This window comes from Heptranchias perlo, chromosome 6 (assembly GCF_035084215.1).
Source record: "Heptranchias perlo isolate sHepPer1 chromosome 6, sHepPer1.hap1, whole genome shotgun sequence".
In the NCBI taxonomy this organism is placed as follows: Eukaryota; Metazoa; Chordata; class Chondrichthyes; order Hexanchiformes; family Hexanchidae; genus Heptranchias; species Heptranchias perlo.
Genome location: NC_090330.1, coordinates 22,305,275 through 22,317,485, shown reverse-complemented (window position 1 = coordinate 22,317,485; position 12,211 = coordinate 22,305,275). Strand labels below are relative to the sequence as shown.

The window sequence follows — 12,211 nt, the reverse complement described above, 5'->3', positions numbered from 1 at the left end:
CACACTGGCACAGCCCTAAGTATAACACATTCAGACCACTTATGGGAGTGACTAGGACTGGTGTACCTGAGAGAATATTTAAGGCAAGATGCCAAACTTCTAACAGTGCCGCTTTTCAGAACACAATCAATTTTTTCAATAGGATAAGGTATTATTCGCTCAACGTGCAGCTGGTCTGCAATATGAAGCACCTCATTATGCATGCGAATTTGTGATATCCAGAATGTTGCCATGATTCCTTTGTTTTAAGTCAGTCCACAATCCCACCACTGTTCATAGATCAAAGGCAGATGTCCGAATGGTGACCAAAGCTGCCCTCTGCAGCACTGGATGACAACACTGGTTTGGAACCCGAAAACCCTTGAGAATACCAATACAATGTGGCTCATGGTGGCACCACGATTGTCATTGAACAGATTATAGGGATTCTGAAGTCACTTCAGGCGCCTGGATAGATTTGTGGAGGGGTCGGGGCTCCAGTATAGCCCTACTAGAATGTCTTGCAACACTGTGGTCTGCAACATGCTGCACAATATTGCCTTCTGCATAGAACTGCTGATTAATGTCCTGGAGGACAAAGTGGAAGGTGACCAAAGCCAAAAGGGTCAGCAGGCAGCTGAAACCTTGATTGAGGAGGAGCACATACATGAAGAGTCTTAGCCAACTGCCAGACAGTTGCAGGCAGAGTTCATAAGGGACACCTTCAGCTAAATAAGATTGATGCCCACTGCAAAATCAGTCATTCTATCATGATCTCCCTTTGGCAAATACATCAACTCATTCAACTGCTGACATGTTCTTCTTCATTATTACCGAGACTCCCTTTTGGAAAACACTCTGCTCCTCCTTCATGCAGGCACTTCCCCACCTTGTCTAAATTCATTCTGACAGATCCCATCAGTGATTAAAACAAATCTGTGTGCTTTCTATCATTTTTTTAACACAGTGCCTCCCCTTATCACCTATAATTGTGTATCCTTTCAATCCTCACCTCTTACTTCTTCTCAATGCTCCCTCAGTAACAAGTAATTTTGAGATGGTTGACTGAGGATTTTCAGCAGCAAGCAGCAACTTGTCACTGGACGTCACTGTTGTGTTGATGGAGCTGACTGCAACGCTCCTCTGAAATGGTCCAGGAAGCAGAAGCGTTGTTTGAGCACGCCGATTGTTTGTTCGTTGATGTTTCTTGTGGCGGCATGGTTCTCATTGTAGGCTAGTTCTGCAGCTGTATCCAGATTCCTGACAGGAGTCATGAGCGATGTCCAGAGGGGATATCCCTTGTTCCCCAACAATAACTTGCATTTATATAGTGCCTTTAATGTAGTAAAATGTCCCCAGGTGCTTCACAGGAACGTTATCAGACAATCACTTCCTATTAATAAAAATGCCAGGCTGGTGATGGGAACATGTAAGGCGATGTGGGTAAAGTCTATGGCACCGTGCACCCTGGAGAAGCCTGCCATGCAAAGCCTAGTTCTCCATCGTCTTGCTTTGCTCTGTCCATGGGGAAGGAGATATTGGTGTTTCTCCTGTGTGGAGAGCCTCACTAACCTCCCTGATACAGCGGTGGACTGCGAACATGGATATCTCGCAAATGTCACCTCCCGCAGCCTGAAAGAACCCCTTGCTATTAAAGTTAAGTGCAACGGAAACCTTGACCGCCACAGGCAGTGCTGTCCATGCCCTGTTGCGAGACTTGAGTTGTGGTTGCAGCATATGCTGGAGGTTGGTGATAGCCTCCTTTGTGAAGCAATGGCGCCTGACACTTGCCTTCTTGATTGGGCCTAACAGGCAATCCATAGGCTTGGTTTCCCTGAGTGCAGCTGGCATTGACGCGTGCTGCCTCAGGGCAAGTCAATCTTGGAACGGGGTCATCAAACAGGCATTAGGCCCCTTATTGCATATGCAAAGGGACTAATATCTGCTTCAGGCGTTGATAAAGGATGCATATTTTTTATCCTTACCCAATATGGCATACAGCACATTTCCGGCCGGAAGTGTGTGCACCTGCCCACCATATTGGGGCTTTGGAAGTTCGAGTAGCGCCCAAAAAACGGGCGCTGTGCGGACAAATTTCTAGGCCAATTATCTTTTCCAAGTCACACTACTTTGCTTAGAGGTCTAGAAACAGAGTCACTGTTGCCCAGGGATGATCATACCTTCCTCGCCTATTGATTTTCAACACCACTTTTAAAGTCATCATTTCAGTGAGAAATCAGTGGAACTCCTGGAGAAGTAGCAAAAATTGCCATTTTCAGCTGATTACTTCGTTCCTCTGAGAGTTCTGCCAATCTGTGGCAGTTACGGCAAGAGATTGGGAAAACCCCCATGGAAATTCAGGGCCAATGTTTTTTCTGATTTAATTAGCCCATAATGGATATTCCACCAACACTGACTGAAAACAAAGGAGACCATGTATGTTTATAGCCAAAGATGCTTCTCAATTTTATGACCATTTTAGACCTAATCCTGATCGTGGCCAGAACCTCCCACCCCCACTTCGATCGTAGCCAGAGCCTCCCCCATTCCTTCGATCGTAGCCTGAGCCTCTCCCACTCCTCCAATTGTAGCCAGTCTCCCCCACTCCTTCGATCGTAGCCAGAGCCTCCCCCACTCCTTCGATCGTAGCCAGAGCCTCCCCCACTCCTTCGATCGTAGCCAGAGCCTCCCCCACTCCTTCGATCGTAGCCAGAGTCTCCCCCACTCCTTCGATCGTAGCCAGAGCCTCCCCCACTCCTTCGATCGTAGCCAGAGCCTCCCCCACTCCTTCGATCGTAGCCAGAGCCCCCCCACTCCTTCGATCGTAACCAGAGCCTCCCCCACTCCTTTGATCGTAGCCAGAGCCTCCCCCACTCCTTCGATCGTAACCAGAGCCTCCCCCACTCCTTCGATCGTAACCAGAGCCTCCCCCACTCCTTCGATCGTAGCCAGAGCCTCCCCCACTCCTTCGATCGTAGCCAGAGCCTCCCCCACTCCTTCGATCGTAGCCAGAGCCTCCCCCATTCCTTCGATCGTAACCAGAGCCTCCCCCACTCCTTCGATCGTAGCCAGAGCCTCCCCCATTCCTTCGATCGTAGCCAGAGCCTCAATCACTCTTTTGATTATAGCCAGAACCTCTCCCACTCCTTTGATCATAGCCAGAGCCTCTCCCACTCCTCCAATTGTAGCCAGAGTCTCCCCCACTCCTTCGATCGTAGCCAGAGCCTCCCCCACTCCTTCGATCGTAGCCAGAGCCTCCCCCACTCCTTCGATCATAGCCAGAGCCTCTCCCACTCCTCCAATTGAAGCCAGAGTCTCCCCCACTCCTTCGATCGTAGCCAGAGCCTCCTCCACTCCTTCGATCGTAGCCAGAGCCTCCCCCACTCCTTCGATCGTAGCCAGAGCCTCCCCCACTCCTTCGATCGTAGCCAGAGCCTCCCCCACTCCTTCGATCGTAGCCAGAGCCTCCCCCACTCCTTCGATCGTAGCCAGAGCCTCCCCCACTCCTTCGATCGTAGCCAGAGCCTCCCCCATTCCTTCGATCGTAGCCAGAGCCTCCCCCATTCCTTCGATCGTAGCCAGAGCCTCCCCCATTCCTTCGATCGTAGCCAGAGCCTCAATCACTCTTTTGATCATAGCCAGAGCCTCTCCCACTCCTCCAATTGTAGCCAGAGTCTCCCCCACTCCTTCGATCATAGCCAGAGTCTCCCCCACTCCTTCGATCATAGCCAGAGCCTCTCCCACTCCTCCAATTGTAGCCAGAGCCTCCCCCACTCCTTCGATCGTAGCCAGAGTCTCCCCCACTCCTCCAATTGTAGCCAGAGCCTCCCCCACTCCTTCGATCGTAGCCAGAGTCTCCCCCACTCCTTCGATCGTAGCCAGAGCCTCCCCCACTCCTTCGATCGTAGCCAGAGCCTTCCCCTGCTCCTTCGACCGTAGCCAGAGCCTCCCCCACTCCTTTGACCGTAGCCAGAGCCTTCCCCACTCCTTTGATCGTAGCTAGAGCCGCCCCACTCCTTTGATCATGGCCAAACTCCGCCTCTAACTGTCAGGGACTGTTCCCACGTGTCCTCATCTGCAGCCTCCTGCCACAAATTCCTGCTCCCATCTGTTGGCCAGGTAGTCAATCTGGCTGGGTGTCAGGTGGGACTACGCATACTTCTGTTTTATGACCGACAGAGCCTCAAGGTCCCTGGCCTTGCCAAGTTCTTCGCCCGCTACTGGGCTCCCCCACACCCTCCCCGTTAATATCGGAGCCAAAGCCTTTAATAATAATAAAGATAAATTTAACGATCTGATTGTCCAACTGGGTACTCCCGGTGAGAAGCGTGCTCATAGTCAGCACAAGCCATAAAATCGTGGGTCTACAACTCTGATTTTCAGTCCATTTAAATGAATAGACAAAAAATGAGGGACTGCGATCCTGCAATTTCCCAACCAGCACTCCCCACAAGTGCTGCTCTTCCCAGGGCGTGCCTGATTGGAGAATGAGTTTTAAAAAAGTTTTAGAGCTTTCGAGTGATTACTACATTCAAATGAATAAATGTGAGAAAACAGAGTTAATTAAAACTAAAACCACACATGAGGAAGTATTCTTTAATGAATAATTGTTTCTCAAAGGGAATATAAAAAAAAGCACCAAGTTCAGCATATTTTCCACAGATTTTCAGGCATGGTAAAGGTTGGTTTCCCAAAAATACTATCAAGGTAGGATTCAAACTGCAAAATGCAGGAACAAAGAACAAGTCTTTTAATGATGCAAAACTTGAGTTATAAAAGTGTTCAGTAAAAAGTTACAATGACTCAATTTACAAAAATACGAACAACTTGAATGTGTTTGTGGACTGCAAAGCTTTTTATGTCTTAATACAAAATGCATGTTAGAAATAACCCTTAGACTCACTAGAGCAAGCATTGACTTTAATATTTATTTTTTCCTTAACCATGCAGACATATCAGTTTCCATGCATTAGCCAATTCCCCATCCGTATTTATTAAGCCTAGCTTCAAAAATGGAAACAAACACAAAACATATGCTAACTTTTAATCTTTTTAAGCTTGTTTACTTTGAAAAATTTCTAATTGCTATCTTCTTGAATAGATTCACGTTGTGCTTATGCTAATCTCACGACTGAGAAAACCAGAAGATACGGATTTATTCATTGCTTTTCTTCCCCCAAATATACCATAATTTTAACCCAGCAAAACAAACTGCTGTTACTGGGAATAAATGGAACAAATAAATGGCTATTTAGTAAATTATTCATTTTACATTCTAAAAGGTCCCTGATTTAATTTTCCAATAGTACCAATGAAATGCCTCTAGAATCTATCCAGTTTTGTTTCGAAAATATACTACTAAAATTCAAAGCGAAACATAGGAAAATAGAAAGTTAATATGTTTTGACTTTTGCTATTCAACATTCATGTAAACTGACAGGAGTTTGTACGTGTGACATGTGCAAAACTAACATCTTTATCATTTTTGAGTTTGCTGTAGGCCAGGCCTCAATTTTAAATTAAACTGTTCGTATTTAGTTGGATGTCCTGCATTTTCAGATAGCAAAATGTTTCAAATCCTCCTTAAGCTTGAACTGCTTTTCTTCTTCGTGGGATTTTCTTCAGTGTTTGTCTTGCCCTTCTTGATCCAGCTGAATGTGGAAATTTTAAAAAGAAAGTGCCTTTAAATACTTAAACTTAAAGATTATATTTGAAAATACAGTTAAGTGCATTCCAGTAAAACTAGTAGCCAGCTATGAAGTAGAGCTGTTTTGTTATTCTTTAGCCTGAACTAATAATATTATTATTATAAGAACTGTTCATTTAAAAGTCAGTTGTGTGAGAATTTTTCTTATCAATTTAACTGCTGCATGTTAATCTAATTTCAGAATTTTACATTTAATGCATGAATATATTCCTTGAATATATTGTTTACACACTGTGTACAATAACATACTTGTTAAGATAATGTCCCTCAGGCACCAAGCTGTTTCATCTCTAAAGCTGTCTCTTAAATTGACCCTGTCTTCACAAGATCGTACACAGCTGACAGACACCCAAGTAAACTACAATGTCAAAATAAATACTGCATGGTCTCTAGTCATGTGTATTCATTGAGAGGAGGATGGAAGGTTATATAGATAAATAGGACTGCTAGATTTATTTCCCCCGGGGAGGTAGGGGAAGGAACCTAGTGTTCCTTAAAGCAGAGGTCAACAAGTGGCTGTGGCGATCAGGGAGGGGGGAAGAGGTCCTTGACGGAATGATCGTATACCAATATTGGATGGAGTGAGCTTGACGAGTTGTATAGCTTTTTCTCCTTATGTTCTTATCTTAGTATCAGCCAAAAACTAAGTACAAAGGATTCACAGGTAGAATCACTTAGATATAAATGTAATCCCAACTCTGCCACATATCATTTTGTGCTTGAGAGTAGGTAGCATAATGACCTCTTCCAAGGATCTGTGGCCTAGAAATTCGATGGTGTCGTGCTCGTTTTTCAGGCACAAAACTGGTGCATAAGCATTCAATATAGCGGGCAGGGCACGAGTGCTCACTACTCACCGGAAGTGCACCGCTGACTGTATTGATGAAGATAGAAAAAGAGGTGTCCAGAGCCTGCCCCTGAAACAGGCATTAGGCCCCTTATTTGAATATGCAAAGGATCTAATGCCTGTCTGAGGCTTCCTGTGCAAAATTGGGCTGCCCTGATCACAGCCAGTGCCGATCTTTAAAGGGCCGCTGGAGGCCGCCACCAAATAGGTATTTAAAAAAAATGTATCTGAATGTGGAGCCGAGAACAGTAGGAGTGCAATGCTCTGTAGATAGCTGTATAAACTGTTTTTGTGTCTGTTGTTTTATACGCTACAATTTTATTTAGGATCTGTTATGAATTCACACTACCTTTAACAATGTTGATTTCCCCCACAAGTGATAGAAATTTTTTTAAACATGACTTGTAAAGGTGTTAAAAATGGATCCTGCTTCTGGAAAGTGCTAAAGTTCAACATACCATGATATATATTTTGTTCTAAAAATGTTAGTTCTGCTAAAATTAAGAAAGGTAACTCTTAAAATAATATGACTGAAATGTATCAGGTTGGATGAAGGTTATCATTCATAACAAACATTGATTCCATATCTTTTTGTGGAACTAGTAAGCTTATATTTCTTATGAAGTTTGATGGTGATTTATAGCACAGATTTTCAAACTGTATTTCTAGGACCTGAGGGTTTCTTGAGAGATTCTGAGGGCTAAGGACGTCCTTGAAGTCATCAGGTTTCTGTCCATTTGCCATCAGATTTCTTTATTTGTTGGCTTACCAGATAGTTACTTCTGTTGCTGCACGTTACTTAGAGTTTACAGCACAGAAACAGACCTTTCGGCCCAACTTGCTGGCGTTTATGCTCCACACCAGCCTCCTCCCACTCTATTTACTTCATCTCACTCCCGCAACATACCCTTCTATTCCTTTCTCCTTCTCGTACTTATCAAGCTTCCCCATAAATGCATCTATGCTATTCGTTTCAACCACTCCACTCCATTTGGCAGTGAGTTCCACATTCTCACCATCACTTTTAATGGGACTGAATATCGAGCAGGGCATATAACGGGCGGTCGATGTGGTATTGCTCACTTTGTGCTACCATTCAAGATGGATTTCTACCCCACTGTCTTTCGGAAGTGAGGATGGGGAGGGTTCCTGGGAGTGTGAAAATTTTTGCAGCAAACTTTAAAAACCGCTGACCTATTATAGTATTCCCTGATTTTCTAAATAGCATAAACCTTGATTTACTGGCCTCAAATTTTCAATCGTAAGACCGACGTCCGTTACAATTGGAGAACCTAGATACCATGTCCAACACTGAAAAATTATCTAGGTGATAATTAACAGGATGTCCAGCCTCCTCATAATAAATAAACAAGTCTAACATACCTGGCATTCTTCTGTATCCAGGATTAAGTCTCCTTGTAGGTTCTTTTAAAAAAAACATTAGAAATAAAAAAAAGTTATGTGGGAAATATACAGCAAGTCAATTATGCTCTGTAAATAGAAAAGGCAAGCTAGAACTTTCCTCTGATACATTTAATTTGGTTCTACCTGATGGGTAAATCTGAATAGCTTCAGGGTATAAATATATCATTCTATAAATTAATTCCTCTATTACAGAAGATTTATTTATAAATGAACTTAACCAAACACAAAAAAAATCACAGCAGTTCATGCTGTGACAGATATGGCACCTGCTTCAGTGTGAACTCTTCCCAGCAGTCAATATGGCAGTTCTAATGCGCAGTTTTTGGAGCTGGCTGATCCTATGAAGTAAGCTTCCCTGAAAGCTTCAACAAACTACAATAAGGCCTCAGCAAAAAGTCACAATGTAAATAGGCCCTGGTTGTCACTATCACTATGATTTCATTTCCTATATCTTCCTCAGTCTGTTGAATGAGTAAATACAATTGCAGACAAGCTGCGATTTTCAGAGGATGCACTTACCTGCATGAAGAAGTCTGGTGACTTCTTCTTCATGCTCTCTCAGTGGCTCACCCTCAATCGTGACTTTGGTGAATCTGGAAGAGGGGTCTGCTGAAGTACCAGTTAATGACACAGCATTAGTATTTGGTGCACAGCAGCAATCAATACGGGAAGGTATCACTTCGTTTAGGACGCATGCTGAGTTAAAACATGCTTGGCTGAATGTGAAAGAATTTGCATTTATTCAATTTATTCAATGCGCCAGTCTTATAATTATTAAGAACTATCAAACCAAATATGCTGTTTTCCATTGTCAGTGCTACAGGGAAGATTGTAGTTTTCTTTAATCAGATATGTTTAATACACCACAAATTAGGGATGGGCAATAAATGCTGGCCTTGCCAGCGACGCCCACATCCCATGAACGAATAATAAAACAAACATTTGTAAATTGGATTTTTTTTTTACTTAGAATAATTATGTGTATCTGAGACATAAAACACCCAATCGTGTTTGATGAACACTTCAGCCATTAGAAGAGTACACACAAGTGTTGATATTGGAAATCTGTGAATAACTTCTTGGAGAATTACTTAAAAAAATCAAAGATGAGCAAATTATACCATATTTATGGTCGATGGAAATGTGGTATAAAAATGATAGACAATGGATGGGTCTTACAACCTTTACATTTTTCCTCTCTAAATGGAGCACTTTGTTGCTAGCTGTGGTAGATAAACTTGCTACATCACTTGTGAACTTGACCAATATAACCAACGCACATTGTGGCATAAAAATCATATACCACCACTTTTAGCCATGCATTCTCCAGGTTGACCATGTTTGGTATCTTGATATCTCAAATACAAATGAAAGTGTCCTTAGATTGTTAATGGGGGGGGGGGGGGTTGGATGATTATTCAATATTCAGAATGCAATAAATGACATGAACTACTAAGATTGTTAATGAGAATGAGAATGCAGGGGAAGAGGTTTCCACTGGCTGCGTTTGAGTATCCTGGTCTCTATGGAAAACAACCATAATAGTTAACACAAATGGCTGTACCCATTGATAAGGGGGTTTCTACAAGCTGCATTTGGGATGAATATGCAGTATCAATTGTAAAACACCTTTGATAGTGAATAAAAATAAATGCCCCCCTTAGTTCTTCAACAAAGTGAAATGGCGTGTTGGATTTTCTCAGTGTTTAGAATACAATAATCTTGATAGTAAACAGAGAAAAATATTCCCTTGGATTGTTAATTAAATGGAAAATGCAGATCATAGTATGTTATAGCACAGGATACCATTCGGTCCATTGTGCCTGTGCCAGCTCTTTGAAAGAGCTATCTAATTAGACCCACGCCTCTGCTCTTTCCCCACAGCCCTGTAATTTTTTTCCCTTCAAGCATTCATCCAATTCCCTTTTGAAAGTTACTATTGAATCTGTTTCCACCCCCTTTCAGACAGTGCATTCCAGGTGGTAACAAGTCGCTGCGTAAAAAAATGTTTCCTCATGTCACCTCTGGTTCTTTTGCCAATTACCTTAAATCTGTGTCCTTAAAGATAAAGGAGGTTTTCATAAGTAAGGTTCAAGTATCCATGGAAAAAGTGTGAAGTGGATATAAACAAATGCAACCTTGGATTGTTAATGATGGTTAGGCATGAATGCTGTCTTTGAGTGTCCAATGTCCAGAGAAAAATATTTTTGACAGTGGACACAAAATCCGTGTTAATTCTACATGTATGGTGAGAAACAGATGGAAAACACAGGCAATTAGTTGGTCGGGGCGGTAAATAGGGAATGAAGACCCTATGAGTCCATGCCTCAGGTGGCAACGGCCAGAGCCACCTGCTCACTAACCTCCGTGAAGGAGTTTTTGGATTTCTTCATCCTCAAGTAATTTGGGGTCACCCTCAATAATCCTGGTAACCTTGGTGTACTGTGTTCCTGACAGGATACATGTCAATGGTGAATCTTAAATATTTTTGCTACATCCACCACATGAAGACATACATAATATATAGAAAATACAGAAAGATTATCCATTTTGGGTTCCCTGATTGTAATTACCAAAATGTTTAGTGCAACGATTTTTAACTGTACCTGATGAAAACCACTTTGTTAGCTTAAATATTTTTTATATCAGATTCATACATTTTATTAATAACATTGAGTGGCCAAGATATAAACCCAAAAATTAAGCTATGTGATATTATTATTCGAACGCTTCATACATTCATATTAAATTCTTGTAGCATATTTTAACAGATATGATAACCCATTTAGATTAATAGGTTAATGCCTCCATTCAAGTAGCAGACAGAGGAAATGCTTCCATTAGAGACAGAGGACAGGGCTCAACGGGGTAGATGCAGGGAGGATGTTTCCCCTGGCTGGGGAGTCTAGAACCAGGGCTCACAATCTCAGAAAAAGGGGTAGGCCATTTAGGACTGAGATGAGGAGAAATTTCTTCACTCAGAGGGTGGTGAATCTTTGGAATTCTCTACCCCAGAGGGCTGTGGAGGCTCAGTCATTGAGTACATTCAAAACAGAGATCGATAGATTTCTAGATATTAAAGGCATCAAGGGATATGGGGATAATGCAGGAAAATGGTGTTGAGGTAGAAGATCAGCCATGATCTTGTTGAATGGTGGAGCAGGCTCGAGGGGCCAGATGGCCTACTCCTGCTCCTAGTTCTTATGTTCTTAAATTGAGACAGTTGCATAAAGTGTTTATACGATAATATCACACTGGATAATTTCGGGGTCATCATTTCAGTGGAGGAGATGGAACAATTTTCAAAATATCCAGTTCTTATCTAAACATGAAGCTAAGAACTGATGGATCTTCTTAAAGCAGTTTAGTAGCATTAGGGCAGTAGATTTAGATTTGTCTTCTGCGCTTACATCAAACTCAAACAAAATTATTTAACTTAAACTCTTAACATCTGGCAGAGCAAAAAGGATTTTATTCCTTCCGTCTGGGTCAAATAAGAATCCACAATCCAGAACTGCATTGTTCAATGATCATTTCTGACCTTACTCCATGTAAGGCACAGCCTTGATGTATTTACAGAGGAACAACTCCAACACTGCAATACTGTTCTTCACTATAATGTGTCATTTCCCACCATTTCCTTAACACTGTAGTTGTGCTTCAGGACAGTGATGTACATTAGTAGAATTCCACAAATGCTTCCACTGATTCTCAACAAACCTCAGGCAATACTTAAAAAAGAATATATTACTAATTTGTTGAAATAACGCTAGGGTAGATTTTCCTCTTTGCTACCTGAAACTCAGGTAGGTTTTGACTCCGGGGCCTCTTATAAATATTCACTGCCTGGTCAGTGGGCAGTAACGGGAATTCAGGTGGCAGGTCAATGCCGGGGACCCTCAGGAACAGTCTCCCACAGTCAGGTGAGTGGTGAGGGTCCAGAGGTGATAACGTGTTTGGGGGGGAAAGAGCCCAGGGCAAGGGAGGCTCAAGTTTCCACAAGGAAACTTAAAAAAAAATTAAACTTATGTTACCGGGCCTCCTCTGGCAGGTTTGGCCTGGCAGTAAAGCCATCACTGCTCCTTCACTCAGGCCTCAGGTTGAAATCACAGATCTGGCAGGAAAGGAGTGGGTAAGTTAAAATAAGGCCACCGAGTCAGGCCTTACCCCCTTTATGTAGGCCTAGGATTTACAGTGTTTATTAGCAGAGTGGTGCATGACCTGCAACTGCAAAATGCACAGGCCTAACATGG

The 12,211-nt window shown here is 42.7% G+C and overlaps 1 protein-coding gene across 4 annotated transcripts in view; it reads right to left on the bottom strand.

Annotated features, from left to right (window-relative positions):
- Window positions 1–4,559: 4,559 nt before the first annotated feature.
- Window positions 4,560–12,211, bottom strand: part of LOC137322820 (periostin-like) — a 77,292-nt gene continuing 69,640 nt past the window's right edge. For 3 of the 4 annotated variants that reach the window (XM_067985904.1, XM_067985905.1, XM_067985906.1), the window contains 4 exons: window positions 10,322–10,408; window positions 8,478–8,567; window positions 7,917–7,958; window positions 4,560–5,630 (listed from right to left, as the gene is read on the bottom strand). In XM_067985904.1, the coding sequence (XP_067842005.1) occupies window positions 5,563–5,630; window positions 7,917–7,958; window positions 8,478–8,567; window positions 10,322–10,408 (287 nt within the window). In that variant the 3' untranslated portion in view covers window positions 4,560–5,562. The remainder of the gene's footprint in view (window positions 5,631–7,916; window positions 7,959–8,477; window positions 8,568–10,321; window positions 10,409–12,211) is intronic. The other variant, XM_067985907.1, reaches the window with a different exon arrangement.